At 40.0% G+C, this 26,113-nt stretch overlaps 1 protein-coding gene across 1 annotated transcript in view; it reads right to left on the bottom strand.

Annotated features, from left to right (window-relative positions):
- Positions 1–4,516: 4,516 nt before the first annotated feature.
- MCUB (mitochondrial calcium uniporter dominant negative subunit beta) overlaps positions 4,517–26,113 on the bottom strand; it is a 94,902-nt gene continuing 73,305 nt past the window's right edge. Inside the window, exons 3-9 of the mRNA XM_077882270.1 lie at positions 25,986–26,061; positions 24,910–25,080; positions 20,766–20,870; positions 8,693–8,853; positions 7,127–7,330; positions 6,570–6,686; positions 4,517–4,739 (exon numbers count right to left, since the gene is read on the bottom strand). Coding sequence (XP_077738396.1) covers positions 4,662–4,739; positions 6,570–6,686; positions 7,127–7,330; positions 8,693–8,853; positions 20,766–20,870; positions 24,910–25,080; positions 25,986–26,061 — 912 coding nt within the window. The 3' untranslated portion in view covers positions 4,517–4,661. The remainder of the gene's footprint in view (positions 4,740–6,569; positions 6,687–7,126; positions 7,331–8,692; positions 8,854–20,765; positions 20,871–24,909; positions 25,081–25,985; positions 26,062–26,113) is intronic.

The raw sequence follows: 26,113 nt of genomic DNA, 5'->3' as shown, positions 1-26,113 counted from the left end.
ATTATAAAGCCAAGGAGGTAGAAGATCCCCATTCTAAGAAAATGCCCCCCAAAATAGGCAAGATACGAGAAGAGCTAGGATAAAGAGAAGGGGATGCAAGCCGAACCCAACATCAGCTCCTTTTCCTTTTATACGTTATTTAATATCTATTTTTGGAATAAAGCTGGGGGGAACTTTTATTATTATTATTTAAAAATATATGTATTATACAAAGCATGTGTTAATTGACCATTTATGTTCTCAGTAAGGCTTCTGGTCAACAGAAGCTATTAAGTTTAGAGGGAGTCATAAGTTACACAGAGATTTTCAACTGCATGGGAGTGAGGCGGGGGCAGCATCCCTTAATCCCCCAGCTTGTTACATTGCTTTTTTAAGACATAATGTCAGTGCACCCTTAATAGACTATAGTAGAGTATAAACATAACTTATATACTGGACAACCAAAAAATTCATTTGACTTGCTTTATTACAATATTTGCTTCATTGCAATGGTTTGGAACTGAATCCACACTATCTCTGAGGTATGCCTGTATAACATATTCAATGGAATATTAAGTCATTAAGAAAGAATGAAATCTTGCCATCTGTAACAAGGATGGACCTAGTGGGTATTATGCTAAGTGAAATGAGAGAAAAACAAATACTGTATGATCTCATTTATATGTGAAATTAAAAAAAAATCGAGCTCACAGCTAAAGAGAACATCTGCTGGTTGCTGGGGGGCAGGCGGGGGAGAGGTGATAGGCAAAATAGCGGGAGGGAATTAAAAGGTACAAACTTCCAGTTATAAAATAAATAAGACATGGGAACAAAATCAACAGCATGAGGAATACAGTTAATAATATGTATTGGGTGGTGACAGATGGCAACTAAATTTCTCATGGTAAACACTTCATGATGTATATAAATTTTGAATCACCGTGCTGTACACCTGACACTAATTTAACATTAGCATTGTATGTCAAATACGCTTCAATAAAAAATAAGTCTAGTATTTAAAAATATCACCTACAAGGACTGCTGTATGGTATTCTGAGGAATAAATACAAAACACACTTAATTCCTGAGAATTGGAATCTGTGGCTCTTCCAGGTTAAGTGGCCATACGCTGTCCAGCAGTCACTGGTCCCACTCAGGGACCTTGGTGTTACTGGAATAATAGATGTTATTTTTAAGAGTCCATGCTTACTAATATGATCTATAAAACTGGAGTAACTCTGTTAGTAGCCTGTCGGAGGCTGAAGATGGTAAAATGTTTGTGCTCTGAGGACTGAAACATATGACTCACTAGTTCAGAAGTGATCATTTGCATGTGCCGTTTCAGCTGCGGATCACAGCGAGAGGCGACTAGAGGCTGTGGTGAGCGGGACACTGATACCTTTGTGTGTGGTCATGACGGGGCCTACCACAGGCACTGCCATCACTGTGACTCTACTTTCCAGAGCTAATGACTACAAAGCCGCTCCTCAGTTCACCTCATGAACACTGGCCTGATGGCAAAGATGACACAATTCTGGTTACCTAAGAGAAAGTTGATGTTATTCAAAAGTTCTAAAAACAAAATGAACAAAACCACTTTTTTCCTTCAACAAACTCAGTTGAAGAGTTGCAGTGATATCGAACTGCAATGACATTATCTGGGTTCCAAAATGTCATGGAAGTAAGAGGGACACGACTGAATTTTAACAGTTGTCTCTAAATAAGACAATATTTTTGTAATAAAATTAACATATAATTGGATTCGCTTAATTTTGGTTCCAATCTTTTTGTACTTACAACTTGGAATTGAGTAGAAAGATCACACTTGTTTATATTATTAGTTACCTGATCTCTACAGCTTTAATATAAACATAATGTTCATTAAACTACAGCTTAAATATTATAAAGGCTGGAGTGTCCTGCCGCTTATTACTGAGTTGTCCCCTTGGTACTAAGAAATGAATTTCACCAAAGTACAATGTGACTTACACAATAGTCCCTGATCTGAAGAATTAAACTCCGTATTACTTGTCGAGTAACAAGATACAAATCAAAGGAAGCTATCTTTTCTAAGAATTCATTTTTCACATGACTTTCTGGGCAGCCCCGGTGGTGCAGCGGTTTAGCGCCACCTGCAGCCCAGGGCGTGATCCTGGAGACTGTGGATCGAGTCCCACGTCAGGCTCTCTGTATGATGCCTGCTTCTTCCTCTGCCTGTGTCTCTGCCTCTCTCTCTCTGTCTCTATGAATAAATAAGTAAAATTTCACATGACTTTCTGAAGCCCTAAAAACACAGAAGTATTCTTTGATAATCATCTTTCATATTTATTGTTCAGGGGTTCATCAACATTTTTCTGTAAAAAGCCAGAAAGTAAATAGGTTAGGCTTTGCAGCCACACTGTCTCTGCTGTATAGAAAAATTTGCTGCGTACAGTGCAGAAAGAGCCAAAGTTCAATGCAGCTGACTTCCAGTAACACTGCATTTGTGAAAACAGGCATCATATATGAATTTGCCAACACCTGCTCTAGTCTATGCCATCTTTCCAGATTGCCCTTAGACTACATGCAAAAACTCAGAAGCCATTCTTTCTACTTTCCCAGACTGGACTCTGCCCAGCGCTATACCTGAAAGGCTATGCCACAGGCCTTTTACCTATCTTTCTTGGGTACCTAGCAAAGCCAGGCATTATTCTTGGCACCTGGGATGGATCCATCAGTGAACAAAGCAAACGACAATCCCAGTTTGCTTGTTATTTCAAAGATTTTTATTTATTTATTCATGAGAGACAGAGACAGAGAGGCAGAGACACAGCAGAGGGAGAAGCAGGCTCCTCACAGGGAGCCTAATGCAGGACTTGATCCAGGCTTCCCAGGATCACACCCTGACCTGAAGGCAGACAGATGTGCATCTGCTGAGCCACCTAGGAGTCCCCACAATCCCTGTTCTCCTGGAACCTCTACTCAAGTGTGACATTTATAGAGTAGCTTATATTAGCTACTCATGTTCAAACTATTTCATCTCACTTAACTCTCAATAAGGTCAATGGTATTCTATAATTATCTTAATGAGGAGAGGTCAAGTTAACTGCCTAATATCTCCAGCTAGTAAGTGCAGAACCTCCCTGACCCTAAAGCCCACATGCTTTCTATCCCACACTGGATGTACTCTGCTGTTTCCCATGTTAAATCCAGAATCCTGATTCCATTATCTGATCCCATCCTCCCAGTCCAAACTTGTTTCAAGCATTCTACTCCTTTTCATTGTATATTCCCTGGAGAAATACTCCAGTACAGAGCCAAGACCCATGTCAGGACTCCCCTGCCCTTCCCACATTATATCCCTGCCTGAAATGCTTTCCCTCTTGCCAAGTTCCACCCAAAAGGCAAGGCCCAACCTTCCCAAGTTATTTCTCTTAACTTTGATCATACTTGACGGTCTTGTCTCTCCCTAGGAATACCAAAAGGCAGAACATGTCCTTGGGCTCGTCATAATGATTATATAAAAACACAGCGCGTATTCTTAGCTTAGTAATAAAACCTCAATATTGTAGTGATTAAAAATTTCCATGTTTCAGAGATACTGACACAAATGGCAAGCAGTCATTGTGTGCCGCTCCACTTACAGCGTAGAAGTTTGAATCTGACTTGATCGAAAGATAAACTCGGAAAACATTGGTGGCTTTGGGTATTTTGAATAGCAAATCAGGGTATCATCATTATCCTTCCAGGCCAATGGACTAACTACCATTAGTTGTAAATGCACAAAGATCTTTCTTCCACCATGAGTAGGTGCTGAAATCTGGCTCTGTGCACTTGGGCCAACTAGCCTCTCCATGCCTCCATTTCCTTATTATTAAACTGGGATTAAAAACAGCTACTTTTGGGGACGCCTGGGTGGCTCAGCAGTTGAGTGTCTGCCTGTGGCTCAGGGCATGATCCTGGAGTCCCAGGATCCAGTCCCACATCGGGCTCCCTGCATGGAGCCTGCTTCTCCCTCTGCCTGTGTCTCTGCCTCTCTCTGTGTCTCTCATGAATAAATAAAATCTTTTATTTTTTTTTAAATAAAATCTTTTAAAAACAAAACAAAAACAGCTACTTTCATAGGATATAGGATTACAAATAACGTATATGTAAAGTACCTACATGAGTACTTGATATTGTATCAATAGTATCTATATCTCAGTAAAATATTAGTTAAGATGAAACATTTCAAATGACATTTTATAATTTTATAATTTAGCTATGTTTCAGGATAAAGGTCTTCTTACTATTATGTACTTAAAAATAAATTAGTGACAAGCCAATTCTAAAGGAAACCTAAGAATGAGAGCAAATGCCAGGCACATGGACCACTCCACGTATGCAGGGGAATAAACATAACCCAGGAGGATGAGGACTCTTAGCTCAAGTGCCAAACCGCAGCAGCAGCTGCTCTGACTTTAATGGACACATCCAAGCTCCTTCTGGCATTAACCCTGGGCAAGTCATGTGAATCCACACACTAAAAATCTCAAGTGAGAACTTCAAAGAATACCTGTGTTTTGCAAGCATTTTTTTTAATTTAACAAAAGAGATTAAAACAGTCAAATTCAAAGGAACTGTGGGACTCAAAAAGTTCCAGTTTTTAAGTTGCAGAATCAACACGTACTGGAAAAAATTCAATGATATTTAAAAATGCAAGATTAATTCTTTCCATTGAGTTCCTTTCCTTGCATTCGCAAATAGAGAGAGTGGCGCACCTGTTTCAGCGACTCTGTAGCCTGTCAATGGGAAAAAGAAGAAACTACATGATCAGAGAGAATGAGAAACAGCATCAATGCACAAGAATTCTATAAATTTAACGTATCTTAGGTTAAACAAACAAATTTCAAGTACTAATGGCAAATATATATAATATTTTGATGACTAGGGATCCTCTTTGAAAGAAAGAGTTTAAGGTTTCTAATATATCCTTCAAGTTCTTGCTATGTTCACGGTCCCCTTTACTATGGTTTTTCTAGTCCTTATTTGAAAAGAAAAGCACCCTGTGACCCATCAGTCTCCCTTCTTCCTCAATGTTATTACCTTAAAAAAAAAAAATACTTCACAGATGCTACTTTATTTATTTTGCACAGATGCTACTTTAAATCTTAAATGCCTGGGGCTATGAACTACGTGGAAGAACATCCATCCCTTAGCCTTCTTGGATTAGATCCTTCAAATGTAAAAGTTCCCACTAATTAGAGATAAAATCATTGTATTTTTCCTAAGCAGTGCTTTTATAGAATGTAAAGGTTTCCTCATCCCCAATTCTTGGATTACACATTTAATTCTAGTAATGACTTGTTCTTCTAACTTGAGGGATGGGAAGTTTAGAAGGTACAGGTAACAAGAGATATTACGAACACTGGCTACTAAAAAAGCAGTGCAAGAGATTTTTACCAAAACTTTTTTCTTCTAAAATGACTAAGAAAAATTAAAAATTCACTTAATGTGTTGAGAAGCTACCATTAGCTATCATCTGAACAAAGCTAAAGAGTCCACCGGGGGCCAGCGTAAAAGCTGCCAAAGACACAAATTGTGTCGAGGACCCTCAGAGCACAGGCTCCAGAGTCAGACTGTTGGGTTCATAGCCTGCTTTCCCCACTTTTTAACACTGTAGATACCTGGGCAAGGAACTAACACCTCTGTTTTCTCACTGGAAAGATGGAAAAGATGAAGGGAGGAATACCATATTGATTCTTTTATTTTTAAGGAGAAGGAACTTTCAAATGCCTTTAAAAAAGCTTAAAATTTAGGGTATCTGGGTGGTTCAGTCAGTTAAACTGCCTTGGGCTCAGGTCATGATCCGGGGTTCTGGGGTGGAGCCCCACATTGGGCTTCCTACTCAGCGGGGAACTGCTTCTCCCTCTCCCTCCCGCTTCCCCTGCTCCCGTGTGCACTCTCTCTCAAAGAAATAATCTTTAAAAAGGAAAAAAAAAATTCTTTTTGGTATTCACCTTCCTAAAAGTCTAGTTTCTTTTATGTCCTTAAAAAGTTGGGCTTGAGAGGTGCCTGGGTGGCTCAGTCAGTTGAGCTTCGAACTCTTGATTTCAGCTCAGGTCATGATCTCAAGGTTGTGAGATCCACTCCCCCCCCGACCCCCACGTGGGGTTCCACAATGGGTGTGGAGCCCACTTAAGATTTTCTCCCTCTCTCTCCCTCTGCCCCTCCCCCATTCTAAAAAAAAAAAAAAAAAGTTGAGCTTGATAATTGGATTGTTTTCCTTAAAAGCACACTCAGAGAGTCAACAGAAATAAGACTGCTGCTGAAAACTATTATTTTACTATCTCAAAGTCATTTAAGACATTTCCCCACACATATTAGAAGATATCCCCAGGTAGAATACAGGAATCAAAACCAAAACTGTCAAAAAAAAAAAAAAACAATAAACCAAAACTGTCTGATATGAAATTAGCATCACACATGTCAGCTGTCTCACTGAGCAAAACACAGTACATAGAAGTCTATCTAGGACCAAGGACCAAGATTTAACTTGCAGATCTCCCCAATACGAAGTTCTGGCTCCCAAACAAGACCAGTTAGAAGATGTCATAGTTGCAATAAAGTACCTTAGCAAGATCTTCTTTTAACTTGTTGTACTGCACCACATCAAAATGTTGTTTCTTTGATTTTTTATGGAAGAAGTGAAGAAACTGCCTACTCTTAACAGCTGAGTAAGTATAATCCTAAGAGGAAAAAAAAAAAGAACATATGAACATAATGTCTCTGCAAGAAAGACACTTGCCTTAGCAACACTAAAGCAAAAGAAGGCAGATGAGTAAAATATTTGCAGTGGCCAACAGAGAAAGCATAAGGCAACACAACTGAAACATTTTGTCTTGCTTGAGATCAGCTGCTGCTTTCAAAAGCAAGCATGCTGGGAAGAGAAATCACACATACTCGGATAGAAAGAAAAAGAAAACTGTTTTAGCAAAATCATCATGCAATAAAGCTAAAGTTACTGAGTGTTTCTGCAGTACATATTCAATCATATTTATAAAGGCACAGAACAAAATTTGATGTGTTTATCTCAGTGGAGAAATTTGTGAGCTATATTACTTCAGCTGGAGAAGGAATTATTTGCAAAACATGTTCCAACTTACCGTTTTCCTAACAAATGACTCACCTGTCGGGTGATTATAAAGTATGCAAAAAAGACCATGGAATTTGCAACTGTGATGAAGTAGGTCACTGGTTCCATAATATCCCAGGAGTACACCCACCAGGTGAGCCAGGCCAAGGCCCCGCCCTGAACGGACAACAGTGCTAACCCAGCCCACAGAAGTCTGCTAGTTTTAGCTTCTGAGCGAGCTTCGATTCCAGCTTTTATCTGAGGGGAGCAGGAAAGAGCTTGGGTCAGTTTATAGTGTACCAAATTAAGGGGAAATAAAAGAAGGAACAAGTAAAATCATACCTATCGGCATTATTTTAACAAGATCTGATTTAGGGAAAAGTTATGAAACATACACATTCATGAGTGATCACTTACTTCCAAGTCAGCCCAGAAATGACCCCTTTTTTAAATTGGCCTTTTGGGGAAAAAAATTAAAGAGTACAGAAGGGTATACAATGAAAAACTCAAGATGCTGTCCTCTGAAACCGAAAATTACATGCCTATCTTCTTTGATCTAGCAACTGCACTGCTAGGGATGCATCCTCTAGGTACACTTGCACACACGGTTCATTACAGATTCTCAAGAGTAGAAGACTGACACTTATCAATATTATCTGCTGAGCTATTGAGCAGCAGTAGTGTGGAAACCACACATCAATGTGCAGATCTTTCCAGATACACTGTTAGTGAAAAAAGGTGAGAAGAGTATGTGATAGTGTATGCCCTTTTCTGAAAAAGGGGACAAAATAATATATTTGTACTTGTGTATACACAGATGAAAAAAGTCTAAAAAGATCCATGGGTGTAAGGATATGGTAGGAGGAGGAAAACTTTCCACTGGCACCTTTCCAGATTTTCAAATCTTAATGCAAGTAAATATATTACCCACTTTTTAAAAAGTAAAAAATCAATCCAAGAAATATAATTTAAAAGCCCCTTGCTCTGCCATCCCTTGTATCCTTAGAGAATACTATCAAAGTTTATTTCCAGAAACTTCCTATTCAGATACAAAGATACACAGATGACACCCATCCATTTTTAAAAATCACAAATGGTATCACTGGTTTTAAAAGATGCAGGTTTTTCCCTTAAAACAGACTCCTCCACGCTTCTCCAAAGAAGTTTTTTTTTTCTTCCTCCACTAATGATTAACTTTTGGATGCTAGGAAGCCGGTGCTAACTCTTCAGCTGTACGTCTATAAGCAGGGCTGGAGCCACGGGCCTATCCTGTAAAAAAGAACCTGGAAGCACTGCAGCTAGTGTAGCCCGGCTCATATTGTCCTCATTTACAGAGAGGACAGTCTGGAGGGGCAGCGCAGCACACAGTTCAAGATGCAGCTCCAGTGGGGCCGCCAGAATTCATGTTCGGACTCCACCACATTAGTAGCTATGCACCCTGTGGTCTCTGCTTCCTCACCTGAAGGATGACAAAGATAATAGAGTACCAAATGCACAGGCTCATCGTGAGGACTGAAGGAGAAAATGAGCATATGTGGAGCATTCACAAAAACATTCACTCCACAAGTGGTCAATCAACAGTATTATTTTCACACAGACTCAACTGTGACACTTTCCAACCTGTTCGAGAGGCCGCAGCTGTCCCTTCAGGTGGTCAATTTTCTCCAGTAAGAGGTGCTCTCGTTTTTTCTGAAACTCTTCTAAATGCAAAGCTGTAAACAGTCTATGAACCAAGGATTTCACATTTTCCATCTGAGTAGCATGTTCCATACTCAGTTTTTCTGAGAAAAGACAGAAAGGACACATAAGGCGGTCACCACACTTCTTCTACCAGGCTCTCCCAGTTCAGGGACTCCAACCTGTGTGCCTATGGCCGGCCACCCAGGCACCCCAAGTCCCAGGGAGGCATTTGGTATTGTCCTTTCTTCCTGTCTCAGGTGATCTGTCTCTCCCATAGAAAGAAAGTCTGGAATGACAAATTACTAGACGGTAGGCTTAAAACTATTTTTTGGGGGGTCTTTTTTCTTTTGTAATACGACTTTGCTATTTCTTTAAAAATCTTCAAATGGAAAAGGTACCCTTCTACCAGAATCCAGGTGCATGCCTCACCTAACACTTCTGGTTTACGGGTTCATTTTTTTGTTGTTGTTTTAAGTTTTTATTTAAATTCTAGTTACTGGGGATCCCTGGGTGGCTCAGCAGTTTGGCACCTGCCTTCGGCCCAGGGCGTGATCCTGGAGACCCGGGATCGAGTCCCACGTCAGACTCCCTGTGTGGAGCCTGCTTCTCCCTCTGCCTGTGTCTCTGCCTCTCTCTCTGTGTCTCTCATGAATAAATAAATAAAATCTTTAAAAAAAATAAATTCTAGTTACTTAACATATAGTGTAATATTGGTTTCAGGAGGAGAAATGTAGTGATTTATCACTTACATACAACACCCAGTGCTCATCACAAGTGCCCTCCTTATGGCTCATTTTTTATATCCAACCTCAACCTAAGATCCCTACCCCTTTACCCCAGGCATTTATCCAAAAATTATCTTAGGATGCACAGGGGAGGGAAGCTGGTGTACAAAAGTGTAAATGAAAGTTTAAAATACATTTGAAAAGCAAGTCAAGTATAAGTTCAACAAGATGTAGATCTGAAAGGAGGTTCATACTGCTAGGAAAGGAAGTCACAGTTTCTGAATGTTTAACAAAGTTCTTTTACATATGGATTTCTCTTAATCCTTCTGCCACTCTGGGTCTACAAACACACAAAAACCGGGCTGTAATGCTCCTCTTCTGAGTGCTGTAGCTGTTCCCCAGTGCTGTTAGAGAACTGGAGGTGGGGGACACGGTGGGACATGGCAGGGCAGATCCGCCCACCTGCAGTGTGCATTTGTATCCACAGCAGGTTTAGGGCCCTGGAGTCAGGACTAGCCCAGTGAGCCTCCAGGGAGGATCAGCAGGCCTCGGAATTATTTCCCTTCCATTCTACCCACTGCCTTCAAGACTTTAGTGTAGTCTTAATCCCTTCTACATTCTAGGCTAAAGCTGCCAGGAAGTGGTGAGAAGCATAAGTTCTCTTCTAGACTTTTGAGATCTGTACAAGTCAGAGTCCTTTTGTTTTGGTGAAAAATGTACTGCTATTTAAAAAGTGTACAAAATTAAAAATAAAAATAAAAATAAAAAGGTCTATATATAGAAGAAAGGTATAGCTGGGGCATGATTTCGTCCCAAGCTGTGGAGTGTATCCAAGACAAAGCCAGACACTTAAGTGATAAGGACAGATTTTATCCAGCCAGCACTGTGATATGGAAGAGGGTCCAGTGTGAACTGAGCTCAACTTGTATTTGTGCAGAGGCAGCTGGGCGTTCTGGGGACAGAGGAGAGGATGGGGGGGGGGGGGCTCAGTGGAGTCGGAGAAGTGGAAATCTACAGCCCGGGCCTGAGGATTCTTGGTGAAGGTTAGGGCGACTCGGCCATTTGGGCTGGTAACTGGCACTTAAGCAGAAGAGAAACAAACAGAAGGCAGTGTGGAAGTCGAGCAAGGCAGCCACCCAGCTGGGAGAAGAGCAAGCGTCAGCTCCCTGGACATTTGTGTTTCAAAGAGTAGTTTTCTCAGGTCCTTGAGATGACAGTTCTGGGAGGCCGAAGCTGTATACTTCAAAGGCATAGAGAAAGAATTTAGAATTGCAAGCTTTCTGAAGTAACTGCTAGAAGAAAACGTTCAGGGACCTGTCTGCCTATCACCAGGTTTTCCCTGAATGCACAAGAAGTTCTCCTGGCAGTGTCGCACTTCCCCAGGCAAGCATAATCCTGGGGATATGCCCTTATGCTGACAGAAACTATGCTGGGGTTTGTTCAAGTCTCTTGGGGGGTGGGGGTGGTAGGCAGGGGACTGGAGGTGAACAAAATCATCTGTGTGGAGAATCTGCCATCTTTATGGGTCCAGACTGAGGTCTAGTCAAGAAGAAGGCTCGGAGGCGTCTGGCTAATGTTTGGTCAAAGAGAGTCTTTGTTGGGTTACATGCAATGTTGATCTGAGCTCAGTGACAAGCTATGGTCTTTCAGAAATGGCACCGCAAAATTCATATGTTGTATTACCAATTTAAACATTTCCCTAAATAAAGAAACAAACGAGCATTTGTCTGTGGTATCTCCTAACAAAAACCAAAAACGAGAGACGATTACTCTTTTCTTTTTCTTCAGAAGCTGCTTATTCCTTTTATATGTGTCTTTAATACAGATTTCATTTTCATATACTGAATTTCTTTTTGTTGTTTTTTTTTTCATAGACTAAATTTCAAATCCAAATTTGCCAATGCTTTAGAGAAGGAACGGGGTTTAAATACATTTTTTAACTCCAAATTTACAATTTTATAAACTGAATTTTCTATTACTCCTGTATAATTCCTCTGTCATTTTCCTGCCAACCGTACCTACTGTGCCCATTATTTTAATTCCCATTGTGAGACTGAGTCAGTCGGGTTTGGTGTTCAGTGAGGCATCTGGTGAGCCAGCACCATCCCAGCAACTGCCCCTCCAGGCAGGGAGGCAGCTCTCCTCCCAAGGAGATGGCAGGAAGGAGGTTGTAATTAGTCCACCTGGAACTAAAGGTGTATGTAACATGTTGGGGCCTGCAGGAGAGGAAGGACAAGTAGAACAAACAGATGCCCTAAAATCATCGGTTTCCACTTGTATCCTCAAATACTCAACCCAGAGACCAGGAAACAGAAGACTTTCCAGAATGTGGGGTGATGTAGTTTTGGAATATAGGTGAGGTTTGGTGGGGTGAGGTCTGGAGCCAATGACCAAGAAAGAATTCTTGAGATGTCTTTGGTGTAAAATGGTGGTTTTATTAAAGCCTGGGGGCAGGACCCATGGGCAGGAAGAGCTGCTGCCCAGGGCTTGTGGGGGTGGCTGATTATATACTTGGGAGTTGGAGGTAAGGAAAAGGGAAGTTTCAAAAGGATTTTCACATGCTCAAGAGAACCTACAAGATATTGGAGGCCTGCCATTGTCAGTTAAAGATGGTTTTTCCCTCTAGTAAGGGAGCTTCCTGGAGGAATGTCACACATATCCCACCCAGAAGTTGGGGGAGGAGGTTTGCAGGGTGTGAGGTTGTGCTTTGTTCTCAGCTAGCCTTCTGTTCCCCATCATCAGGAACTCACCAGACACAAACTTTCTATCTTAACATGGGTTTTCATTTCTGTATTTATGAACTTCTAGCATCCTTCTCTCTTTGGGGTTTAATACTGCCCTGATTTTAAGAATTAACAGGGACGCCTGGGTGGCTCAGTGATTGAGCGCCTACCTTCAGCCCAGGGTGTGATCCTGGAGTCCCAGGATTGAGTCCCACATCAGGCTCCCTTCATGGAGCCTGCTTCTCCCTCTGCCTATGTCTCTGCCTCTCTCTTTGTCTGTGTCTCTCATGAATAAATAAAGTCTTTAAAAAAAGAAAAAAGAATTAACAGAAGAAAGTTCACAATTGTTGAAATGATGGATTCATTTTAATTTCTCTATACTTGTGTTTGAAAATAACATAAAATTTTCAAACATACAATTAAAATTTTTAAAAATCAGTAGATTTTTAAAAATTTAAAAAAACAATTTTTTAGGGATTTTTAAAATCCCTTTCTTCAAGGGATCTTCAGAGAAATGGCTGACATCAATGCTGGGGTACAAGATCAGCCTGGATCATCTAATTATACCAGAAAGAAAAAGCCTGAAATCAAAATGGGGGCAAGTCACAAGACATGGGTGCCATGGTGTTCAAATTGTACCAGTTAATTAGTGGGTGCCCCTGAAGCGCCTTATGATTTGCTCCCATTTCTCTCTGTTACAGCATTTATTCTTTTTTAATCTAAATCCCCTCCCCTTTTCCCTTTTCACTGGCATCTATTGATAATTCTTGGCTGATGCAGAATTTGGAGGAATCTGCTTGCAATATGACAACTTTTCGATTCCAGCAGCCCTCCCATTTGCCAGTCAGCACTTGGCATTCTAACTATAAACAAGAGCCTTCCCTTATTTATTGATCTATTTAGTCATCTATTTTTTCAGGCACAGGCTTATGAATTCCTTTCTGCTGTCCCCAGCAGTCTACGGTCACAACTTACTGGGAACAGAAGCCTCCAGAGCTAATACTGGCAGGAACACTTCAGCATAACTGGTGAATTGCTGGAGGCTCAGTGCTGACCAGTTTGAGAAATAAAAACCTCACAGGCATTCACTAGTTTTATCTCCAGGAGCCCCCACAGGGTTCTCACAGTGAAGATCAGAGATCCACATAATCTGGTGCTTGGCTCAGGGAGAGGGGAAAAGTAACCATTCTGGATCAGCCCCCAAGCAACTTTCTCCTAGCAAGGAAACTACTTTACCAGAGCCTTATCTGGCTGGAAGAAGGGCAATTAGCTACTCCCAGCCCCCTCTAGCCCACCCGGATCACAAAGGAAGGGAAAAATAAAGTGGCTAAGAAACTCTACTGTAAGCTGCAGCCCAGGAATTCTGGCCCAATAAAATATCCGAGATTCAGTCATAAGTTTATACAATGCTCCTCCCCCCACCCCCAAGACCCTACCATCACACCAACAGGGCTGCAGTTCTGTGCAAGACGCAGACCCTAAGAAAGAATTTCTAGGGAAACTCCGAGACAACACAGAAGAGAAAAACAGGGGCACAAGAAGAAACACAGACCTCCAATACCTACAGCTATAGGCCAACAGCCTCTTAGCCAGATACATATAAAACCTCACGTTAAACGCCTCCTTGCTTCAGGTTCTACTACACAACACATCATGTCCAACTTTCTTTCTTTCTTTCTTTCTTTTTTAATTATTTATTCATGAAAGACACAGAGAGAGGCAAAGACATAGGCAGAGGGAGAAGCAGGCTCCATGCAGGGAGCCTGATGCGGAACTCGATACCGGGACACCAGGATCACGCCCTGGGCCAAAGACAGACACTCAACCACTGAGCCACCCTGGCGTCCCATCATGTCCAATTTTCAACAAAAAATTATACAGCAAGGGGAAAAAGCAAGGTGTATCATATTTAAACTGCAGAAAATCAAAGATAAAGAAACCACTAAAAACCCAAGGAAAGAACACCTTCCCTACAGAAGAGCACAGATAAAGCAGATACCTGACTCCCCTCAGAGTTGGTACCAGCAGGGAAGGAGACAGGGAAAAACCAAGCTTTGAAGAGTAATAAAGGAAATTTTCAACTTCATGTCTTGGTCCTATATTTACCATCTACCAAGGTCAAAAGGACTTGGCAAAACCTCAAAGTACCGGCTTCTATACACTGTACATCTGCTTCATTAAAGAAAATTACCCTGGAAGAACATACTGAACACAGAAGATAAAGGAAGAAACTTCCCTGGTTCCCACAAGATTAAAGTCCTACAGCCTTGCATATATTAGAAACTTAAGATGTCAGCAACTTTCTGAAATGTCCTTTGTCTAATGATTTGCAACTTTTTATAAAAAAAAGATTTTATGTATTTATTCATGAGAGACACAGAGAGAGAAAGAGAGAGAGGCAGAGACACAGGCAGAGGGAGAAGCAGGCTCCATGCAGGGAGCCTGATGTGGGACTCAATCCTAGGACTTCAGGATCATGCCCCAGGCTGAAGGCAGGCGCTGAACGGCTGAGCCACCCAGGGATCCCCGATTTGTAACTTTTTATGTAAAAAAAAAAAAGAAAAAAAAAGTAAAAACTCTGCACCAAATGTTCCTTTGACAGAGTACCCACTGCTTTGTGAAGACAAGCAGTTGTCCCAACTTAGACTCCAGTAAAATCCTCTTTCTGTTAGAAACTCTAAAAGATGTGTTCATTCTGTGTCAACATGAGAAAAAAAACACAAACCTAGAATGCTGTTATCCCACCAAATGATCCTTCAAAAGTGAAGGAGAAATGCAGACTTTCTCAAACAAAAATTGATAATTTGTTGCCAATGGGCTTGCCTTGCAAGAAGTGTTAAAAGTGAAGGAAAGGGGGGTTGCCCAGGTGGCTCAGAGGTTCAGCGTCTGCCTTCCGCCCAGGGTGTGATCCTGGAGTCCCGGGATCAAGTCCCACATCAGGCTCCCTGCATGGAGCCCGCTTCTCCCTCTGCCTTGTCTCTGCCTCTCTCTGTGTCTCCCATGAATAAATAAATAAAATCTTAAAAAAAAAAAAAAAGTGAAGGAAAGGACAATGATACAAGGTCAGAAACCTAGATCTACATAAAGGAATTCTACATTAAAGAAAGAATAAGGGAAGATAAAATTATTTTTCTTTTTGCTTATTAATTCAGCTAACAACAGTCTGTTCAAAATAATAGCAGCAAAAGTATATTCAATGCTTATTGCTTATATATGAGTGAAATGAATAACAAGGGATGGGAAGAAAGAATTAGAAATACATAGTATTACAAGGTACTTGCAACGCCTGTGAAACAATCCATCTAGTGTTATTTGAAAGTGGATTTGGGAGTGCCTGTCTGGCTCAGCTGGTAGTACGTGTGACTCTTGGTCTCAAGGTTATAAATTCAAGCCACAGTGGGTATAGAGATTACTTAAAATCTTTAGGGGAGCCTTGGTGGTTCAGATGGTTATATCCATTCAGGTCTTGATCTCAGGGTTCTGAGTTCAAGCCCTGAACGCGGCTCCATACTAAGTGTGGAGTCTATTTAGGGAAAAAAACTTAAAAAAAAAAAAAAAGTGGATTTGGGTTAATTGCAAACTATATTGCAAAATCTAGGGCAATCACTGAAAAATGTAAAATTTAAAAGTATCACTGATATGCTATAAAAGAAAAATGGAATCATAAAATTCATGAGAAAATTCAACAGAAGGCAGGGCACCAGGTGGCTCAGATCGCGATCTTGGGGTGCTGGGATCGAGCCTGTGTCGGGCTCCCTGCTTAGCAGAGAGTCCGCTTCTCCATCTCCCTCTGCTTATGTCTCTGCCTCTCTGTCTCTCTTATGAAAAAAAAATCCTTTTTTTTTTTTTTAAAGAAAAGAACAAAGAAGAGTATTACATAATTACATAAGGGAGTCAATTCTTCAAGCAAACATAGCAACCCTTAATGTATATGTAACTAACAATAAAGTGTCAAAATATGAGAGGCAAACCTGATAGAACTGCAAGGAGGAAGAAATAAATCCAATAACAGTTGGAGACTTCAATACTCTCTATCAGATATGGAGAGATCCAGCCAGAAAAAAAAAAAAAAAAAAAAAAAGACCCCAAAACATTAAGGACATAGCTACACTCAACAGTACTATCAATCATCTGGATAGAAGTAACATGTACAGACTATTTCATCCAACAACAGAGAACATACATACCTTTCAAGCTTACATGGAACATTCACCACGATAAATCTCACTTGGGGCCACATCCAAACAAATACAAAAGAATATAAATCCTACAATGTATGCTCTCAGACCACAATGGACTTTAACAATAAATCAAAAAGAGGGCTGGAAAATCTCAAAATTTTTGGCAATTAAACAGCATACTTCTAAATAACACATGGGTGAAAGAAGAAATCAAGAAAAGTTACATGATATTTTGAACTACATGAAAATGAAAACACAACTTATCAAAATTTGTAGGATGAAACAAAGCAGTGCTCAGAGGGAAATTTATAGAATTGAAGGCATACATTAGAAAAGAAGAGACATCTAAAATCAATAATTTAAGTTTCCACTGTAGGTAACTAGAAAAAGAGAAGCACATTAAATTCAACATAAGCAGAAGAAAAGAAACAAAATTAGAGCAGAAATCAATGAAATCAAGGGGTGCTTGGCTAGCTCAGTCAGAAGAGCATACAACTCTTGATCCGGAGGTTGTGAGTTTGAGCCCCATGTTGGGTATAGAGATTACCTAAAAATAATTAAAAAAAAAAAAAAAAGAATCAGTTAAATTTAGAACAGAAAATCAATAAAGAAAATCAATGAAACCAAAAGCTAGTTCTTTGGAGAGATCATTAAAATTGATAAACCCCTAGCCATGACAAGAGAAAAAGGGAAGACACAAATTACTCATATCAGAAATGAAAGAAAAAACATCATTATAGATCCAATGAACATTTAAAGGATAATAAAGGAAATTCTGAATAACCCCACGCTTGCAAATTTAATAACTCAGATTAAAAGGATCCATTCTTTGAAAAGACACATTGGCAAAATACACACAAGAAAAAATAGACAATATGAATAAGCCTGTATCTATTTTAAAAATTGAATCATTAACTAATAACCTGCCAAAATGGAAAGCACTAGACCCAGATGAGTTCACTGAAGAATTCTATTCAACATTTAAGTATGATATTATACCAATTCTCTACAATCCCTTCCAGAAGATAGAAGCAGAAGGAATGATTCCTAACTCATTCTATGAGACATTACCCTAATGCAAAAATCAGATAAGGACATTACAGGAAAAGAAAATTAACGATCAGGGTCTCTGATGAACAAAGTTGCAAAAATCCTCAACAAAGTATTAGTAAACTGAATCCAGCGATGTATAAAAACAATTATGCATCACGACCAACTGGGATTTATTACAGATATGGAAGGTTGGTTCAACTTTCCAAAGCCAATTAATGCAATCCATTACATCAAAAAGCCAAAGAAGAAAAATCACGTGATCATACCAATAAATGGAGAAATACATTTGAAAAAAATCCAGTACCTATTCATGATGACAACCCTCAGCAAAGCAGGAATAGAGAGGAACTTCCTCAACTTGTTAATAACGTATTTAATGATGAGAAACTTAAAGCTTTCCTGCCAAGACCAGGAAAAAAGCTAGGTATCTCCTCGCACTACTCTTCTCTAAATCATATGCCAAGTCCTAGCTAATGAAGTAAAAAAAAAAAAAAAAAGAAAAAAAAAAAGAAAAGAAAAGAAAAAAAAGATATAAAAGTGAACAGATTGTAAAGAAATAGAACTTTGTTCACAGATGACAGACTGTCTATGTAGAAAATGTGAAAGAATTGACAAAACAAAACTGCTGAAACTAATAAGCAATTATAGCAAAATTGCAGGATACAAGGCTAGTATATAAAAGCCAATCACTTTATAACACACGAGCAAGTGGAATTTGGAAATTAAAATATATTACCATTTACATCATCACCTAAAAAATGGAAATACTTAGGTATAAATGTAACAAGCTATGATCAAGATCCTTATGAGGAAAACTATAGAACTCTGGTGAAAGGCATCAAAGAAGAACTAAATAAATGGAGAGATGTTCCCATGTTCATGGGAAGTAGGACTTGATACTGACAACTTTATCTATACATTCAGCATAGTCCAAATCAAGATTCCAGCAAGGTATTTTGTGGTTATCAACAAACTGATTCTAAAGTTTAAATGGGAAGTCAAAAGATCTAGAATAGCCAGCTCAGTATGGAAGAAAAATAGAGAATTGACACTACTCAATTCCAAGACTTACTATAAAGCTATAGTAGTCAAGACAGCCTGATATTGGTAAAGGAATGAACAGGTCAATAGAATTGAATAGAGAGGGGATCCCTGGGTGGCCCAGCAGTTTAGTGCCTGCCTTTGGCCTGGGGTGTGATCCTGGAGTCCCGGGATCAAGTTGGAGTTCCAGGATCAAGTCCCACGTCGGGCTCCCTGCATGGAGCCTGCTTCTCCCTCTGCCTGTGTCTCTGCCTCTTTCTCTCTCTCTCTCTCTCTTTCTCTTTCTGTGACTCTTATGGATGAATAAATAAAATCTTAAAAAAAAAAAAAAAAGAATTGAATAGACAGCCCAGAAACAGACCCATATAAATATAGTCAACTGGTCTTTGACAAAGGAGCAAAGGCAATACAATAAAGACTGCCTTTTCAACAAATGGTGCTGGAAGAATTAGCCATTCACATGCAAAAGGCAAACAGAAAGAAAGAATCTAGATTCAGACCGTATATCCTTCACAAAAATTAACTCAAAATGGATCACAGACTTAAATGTAAAATGCAAAATCATATAACCCCTAGAGCATTGGAGAAAACCTTGATGAATCTGGGTATGAGGATGACTTGTTATGTATACCAAGGGTACAATCCATGAAAGAAATAAATGATATACTGGGTTTCATTAAAATTGAAACCTCTGCTCTACAAAAGACAATGCCAAGAGAATGAGAAGACAAGCTACAGATAGGGGAAAAAAAACATTTGCAAAGGAGAGATTTGAACTGTTATCTAAAATATGCAAAACAATCTTAAATCTACAATGAAAAATGGACAACTTGCTTAAAAAATGGGCCAAGGACTTGAAAAGACACCTCACCAAAGAATACAATAAGCATTTGAAATCATATGCCATTAAGCAAGTGCAAGTTAAGAAAAAATAAGCTATTACACACCTATTAGAATGGTCAAAATCCAAAACGTTGACAACACTAAATGCTGAAAAGGAGGTGGGGTAGAGCAGCAGTAACTCTCACACACTGCTGAGGGACATGCAAAATGGTACAGCCACTTTGGAAGAAAGTTTGCCACTTTCTTACAAAACCAAACATACTGGTTTTTTTTTTTTTAAGATTTTATTTATTTATTCATGAAAGAGAGAGAGAGCGAGAGAGGGTGGTAGATGGAGAAGCAGGCTCCCCACAAGGAGCCCGATGTGGGACTTGATCCCAGATCCCGGGATCACACCCCGAGACAAAGACGGACACTCAACCACTGAGCCACCCAGATGTCCCTAAACATACTCTAATTATACAATCCAGCAATCATACTCCTTGGCATTTACCTTAAAGAATCAAAAACTTACGAATACACAAAATCTTGCAAATGTCACATCTTATATACCAGCTATATAACATTCTCAAAAAGGCAAAACTATGGACACAGTAAAAAGATTAGCAGTTGCCAGGGGTTGAAGGGGTAGAAGGGATGAATGGGCACATCACAGAGGACTTTTGGGTAGTGGAGTACTCTGTATGATACTATAATGGTGGATGTATGTCATTATACATTTATTAAAACTCAAGAGTGAACCCAAATGTCAACTATGAACTTTGAGTAATGATGGGCCAGTGTAGGTTCATGGATTATAACAAATGTACCACTCTGTTGCCTGACAGTGGGGGAGGCTATGGGGTGGTGGACAGAGAGTTTATGGGAACTGTATACTATCTGCTCAATCTTACTATGAACCTACTAAAACTACTCTAAGAAAAATCAAGTCTGGGGATCCCTGGGTGGCTTAGAGGTTTCGCACCTGCCTTTGGCCCAGGGCGCGATCCTGGAGTCCTGGGATCAAGTCCCACACCGGGCTCCCTACATTGAGCCTGTTTCTCCCTCTGCCTGTGTCTCTGCCTCTCTATCATAAATAAATAAAAAAATAAATCTTAAAAAAAAAAAAAGAAAAATCAAGTCTATTTTTTAAAAAAGAGTTAAGCACGATACAATTGATATGCACTTGGATTTTCAGGCCCACTTCTTCTTAACCCAATAATGTCAGGTTAAGCATTCAAGATCCCAAAGTGAAGTCTTAAAACTATAAAAAGAGTGTATGACACTAAAATCCCTGCTGGGCAACTGCTATTGATCATTCATACCCCTGCTAGCAAAACTTAAATATCGGTTATCAAAAGCCTTCTTGGTTATTTGGTTAATTAAGAAGGTTCTTAAGCTTGCTCCCTGTAAAAGTCCCACAATTAAAAGGGAAATGTTGAGATGGTTGCATAGCTGTATCTCTTACCTTTCTTGGGGCACTGTACATCATATGGTACTTTGTTAATGACAAGTTTAAAATCATTCATTAGCAAAATTTCCATCAAGGTCGAAGCTGGAATTTCACTGCCATCTGAAAGAAAATACATAATGTAAAAATATGACCTTGTTTTATTATTATTTTTTAAATTTTTATTTATTTATGATAGTCACAGAGAGAGAGAGAGAGAGACGCAGAGACATAGGCAGAGGGAGAAGCAGGCTCCATGCACTGGGAGCCCGACGTGGGATTCGATCCCGGGTCTCCAGAATCGCGCCCTGGGCCAAAGGCAGGCGCTAAACCGCTGTGCCACCCAGGGATCCCTATGTTCTCGTTTTAAATGGTGAAAACCATTTTCCAACATATAGAAAATATTTACTAACCAGGTCTTTACAATACAGTAGTAGACATTTTCATTTTGGAGGGCTCTCCATATCCAATACTGTTCCCATGGTGAGGAATCCTCCCTTCCTGCTCTACCTCGCATTACACAGGACCACACAGAGCAGGCAGGTGCTCCCTCTCTCACTTGGTCAGCTGGGCTGGGATCCAGGCAGATATTCCTAGTGAGACTTTATCTGCACAAGGTCACATAAAGCCTCAAGGAAGGTGGGAACACTTCACAGCAAGGCTAGAGCAGCAGAGGTGACATATAGGGGGTGCAGGTGTCAGCAGAGCCCATCAGGTGGATCCTAGGCTAACCTGGTCTTTGTTCTGTTCTACCCCTGCCTTCTGAGCCTGGTTCTCTGTGAATTCCAATCTCCAGAATCTACTGACACACTCCTCTGCTCAGCCAGAGTCCATGTCTGCTGGCCCCTGATTGGTATGTGTAAGGCACACAGATAATAACATTTAGAAGCCTTTTAATTATTAGAGGTGACTGATTTGTTAAAACTTAGTGGCCAAACAGCACCACCAACCACTACCACAGAGGGCTCCCTGCTATTCTAGCTGGGGAAAGGTGAAGAGGCAAAGCTTCCAGGAGGGACGCGTGATGATGTCACCTCAACTGATGAACAGGAACCCAGTATCAGCAGGGATACTGATAAACATAATTAAACCTAAGGAGTCAATCTGTGTATGTGTGGTTTTCATAATAACTGCAAATACCCTAGGAACAATTGGGAGGGGGTGGGGAACCTCTTGAAAAATTTTAACCTCAGTGTGGTGTGCTTGGCATAACTTCTTATATAGCCTAGTTTTTATTATATTTTTTAAGTTAAAAAAGTGTAGTACACTTTAATGCAACCCAGGTGTTAAGAAAGCAAATTCACTGAATAAGCAACAAACTGGTGGTAGATAAGGGTTTCTCTATCATTATCCCTTTAGAACAGTCCACACATTAGTGATATAAAGCTCAGGACAGTTATCTTCTCTTAGCCCGGCATTTGCCTGGCTACATTCAACTAAAGCTATTTCGGCTATATTAATATGTATGACAACAATAATGCTGCTAGCAAAATCAGGAAGAACCTGGTTGTCTGCCTCCTGTCTGGCTCTCTCTAATTCTTTTGTTCCAGAAGGCAGCAAGTCAAGTCTGCACCTGGGTCTGTTCCTTGAATTTGGCTGTTTGGGTTCCTGTTCATCAGTTGGGGTGACATCATTTTCCCAGGAATTGCCAAATAATTCAACCCACACTATGGGCAAAACTGTGACAAGCTTAGAACACTCTTTTCAAGCCCAGATTAAATGCAGGCAAATTCCACCCACAGAGAGCCTCTCTCTTTTTAAAGATCAGCAACACACCAAATCATTTTATATGACTTTGCAAGTGTCATTTAAAAATTTACATTTAAATGACTTCAAACCTACTCCTTAAAATATGACTATAAATAGCAATCACCTGAGTGCGATTTCTCAGTTGAAGTACTACATTATCCTTTATACAGCAAAAGATTTATGTGAAACACTTTTAAGGACCTAATGATACAGTCTTGAATTTTCTACCGATTCTTGGGTAAGTATTGATTTAAACCCCAATAAAGTGTTTTCACTCAGTCTCAAGAGCCCTTTTTTCTAAGATTCCTGTCTTTCCCTTTATGCTTTATGTTTCAAAGTAACTCAGATTTTTAGAAACAAGCACGGTACATGTCAATCACCGCTTTAATCTTGCTTATTTCATTCACTGAAGGAACACTTAGATGAGTACATATACCATCAGACAAGGACTGTGCTCGGTGCCCTTCTGGGCAGAGGGGCTTGCAGCTGCCAGCTCTTGGAAGCTTAGCAAGCAGGCTCTGGCCCCTGGGCTTTGAGGGCTCCTGTGACCATTCAGTCTAGTTCAGAGAAGGAGCACTAGGCCACTGTGGTTAGAGGACTAAAACCTTATATTCTGATCCTGGTTTTGTCAGGAAGAAAGCTCCCCTTGCAGTTAAATCCAAAGTCCTTACCATAACCTACAATAAAGCTTTCCCTCATCCCTCCCACCAATACTTCACCCAGCTGCCTCCTTTACAGCCACCGAGGCTTGACTCTCACAACTGGGCCTCTGCCAGGAGGGCTCCCCCATTTACACAGCTCCCCCTTCTCTTTGGTCTTCCTTCCAACCTGGAACATCACATCCCCCCCCCAAACCCTGCCTTCCTGAGAGCATCTCCTCCCATACCTCCCTCCCAACTCCCCATTCTGAAGGCACCTCCTCCCACAGCACAACCCCCCCCACTCCAGAGTATCTTCCCCCACCACATAAACACCCACTCTGTAAGCATCTCCTCCCATTACCATGCCCCACCACACCTCACTCCATGACTCTGTGAGCAACTCCCTGCCCTGCCAAACTCCCCATTCTGTGAGCACCTCCCACCCCACAACACCTCCACTCCAGAGCATCTCCCCACACTACATAAACACCCACTCTGCAAGCATCTCCCCCCTCCACCACATAAAAATCCACTCGGAGAGCACCTCCCACCCAACACAGCCCCACTCTGCTTTTTCTCTGTAATAGTCATTATCTAACATACTACATATTTTCGTTACCTTTTTCTTTCTCCTCTTAAAATATAACCTCAAGAAGAGCAGGACTTTTTTATCTCTATTGTTCTTTGCTCTGCCTCTGGCACCTAGCAGTGCCTGGAATATATTAGATGCTCAATTTGTTGAGTAAATAAATTCTTAATCTCTATTTTTCTGCTTCTATATCTATCCCTCATTTGGCTCTAAACTTGGATAGGGAAGATGATTTCCTTTTCAAAACTGCAACAGTAATCACTAATGCTTAAATAATTTTACTCTAAGCATGTCAAACTACAATAAAATAAAAATGTAAATTTGGTCATTTATCGCTATTTATAGCCTCTATGCTGGGCTGGGTTAAAGAATTCTTTATTCTATTTTAGGGGCAGTAGGTTCAAGACCACTTCAGACCATGAGGGCATAAAAGCTATACCCTAAAACTTGAAATGTCTAGTTATTAACCATCTCTACTGGTATTAACAAAATATATATATATATATATATATATACACACACACACACACACACACATATATATATATACATATATACATATATATGTATATATATATATATTCTTCCTGAAAACTAATTCCATCAGAAAATATATGAGATCAAAACTGCTTTAAGGGGATCCCTGGGTGGCTCAGCAGTTTAGCGCTTGCCTTTGGTCCAGGGCGTGATCCCGGAGATACAGGATCGAGTCCCACATTGGGCTCCCTGCATGGAGCCTGCTTCTCCCTCTGCCTGTGTCTCTGCCTCTCTGTCTGTGCCTCTCATGAATAAATAAATAAAATATTTTTTTAAAAAAAATAAAGATTAATGAATGATTTGTGTAATTATTCACTAGCTATTCTAATCATTAAAACTGCATTTTGTTTTCTGATTATTCAAATTGTGCTGAAATTTACATGCTAATGACTGTCATTAAAATTTCCTCAGAAAAAATTTTTGGACTAAGTTTATAAAATAAGTAACTGACACTTATGTTAAACCTATTCCATTAACTCTTTTCAACAGAGTTAATTTTTTTATATTACTGATATACAAAAATGGAAGACACAATAAAGGCCAACTATTTATTATATAATGAATTAAAGAATCAACTGTCTAGAATAAAAACAAAACAAAGGTTCAGAAGAAGAGAAAAAGACAAATTGAAAAAATATATATGTACCTGCTGTGAAGATGGCTGCAGTTTTGACACCTTTATCTTCATTTTGTAGGTCCTGAAGGAATGAACCAACTGTTGATAACATTGGTTTGACCACAAATTGACAGCGCTCTTTTCTGGATGGCAAAGTGAGTGTTATCAAGGGAAGTCCATGTCTATAATTAACTGTTACTTCTGGTGAAGAAAAAAAGCAGGAATATAGGAATGGATAAAACTTAATTTTTATATTATTTATTTATTTATTTTAAAGATTTTATTTATTTATTCATGAGAGAGACACACACACAGAGGTAGAGACATAGGCAGAGGGACAAGCAGGCTCCATGCAGGGAGCCTGATGTGGGACTTGATCCTGGGACTCCAGGATCACGCCCTGGGCTGAAGGCAGGTGCTAAACGGCTGAGCCACCCAGGGATCCCCAAAACTTAATTTTTAAAAAGCAATTTTAAAATACAAGATTCTATAAAAAATGCTTAAATGTGGAACTCCTAACCCTCTGAATTCCTATAATAGTGTCTTCATTATGCTACAACTTACCTATTCTTTACCATTCAATAACATTTCATTAAGCAGGGACGTCTGCGTGGCTCAGCAGTTGAGCATCTGTCTGCCTTTGGCTCAGGGCGTGATCCCAGAGTCCCGGGATGGAGTCCCACCCATATCGTGCTCCCTGCATGGAGCGTGCTTCTCCCTCTGCCTGTGTCTCTGCCTCTCTGTCTGTGTCTCTCGTGAATAAATAAATAAAATCTTTTTATGAAAAAAAAAATTTCATTAAGAATGTGTCACACTTTATTATAATTATCTGCTCAGTCTTGCTAGGTGAAGAGTTAAGTTCTTGAGGGCAGAAACTGCTTCTAATTCATCTATAACTCATCTGCTTGTCAGGGTAGGAGTTTGCCAAAAGACATCAGAGACATTAAGGCAGCAGAAAAGGGAAGACCTGAAATGGGGGCAGGGATGGGGAGAGTATGGAGAGGCACAAGAAAAGTCCATTTTGCTCAAAATTCATACTCATCCTTTTATTTGGAAGAATGCAAAAACATTAGCATAGAGATCAAAGAAGTGATAAGAAAGCTTACCATCAGGGGGCACCACTGTACCATAGAAATGTGATTGATAGAATTTTAGATTTCCACACAGCTTCACACACAAAACCTGTAAGAAAGATGATTTTTTCTTTAGAAAAAGTGGGAAAGTTGAAATAAGT

This window comes from Canis aureus, chromosome 33 (genome assembly GCF_053574225.1).
Source record: "Canis aureus isolate CA01 chromosome 33, VMU_Caureus_v.1.0, whole genome shotgun sequence".
In the NCBI taxonomy this organism is placed as follows: domain Eukaryota; kingdom Metazoa; phylum Chordata; class Mammalia; order Carnivora; family Canidae; genus Canis; species Canis aureus.
Note: the sequence above shows the minus strand (reverse complement) of the source record. Positions and strands in the feature narration are given on the sequence as shown.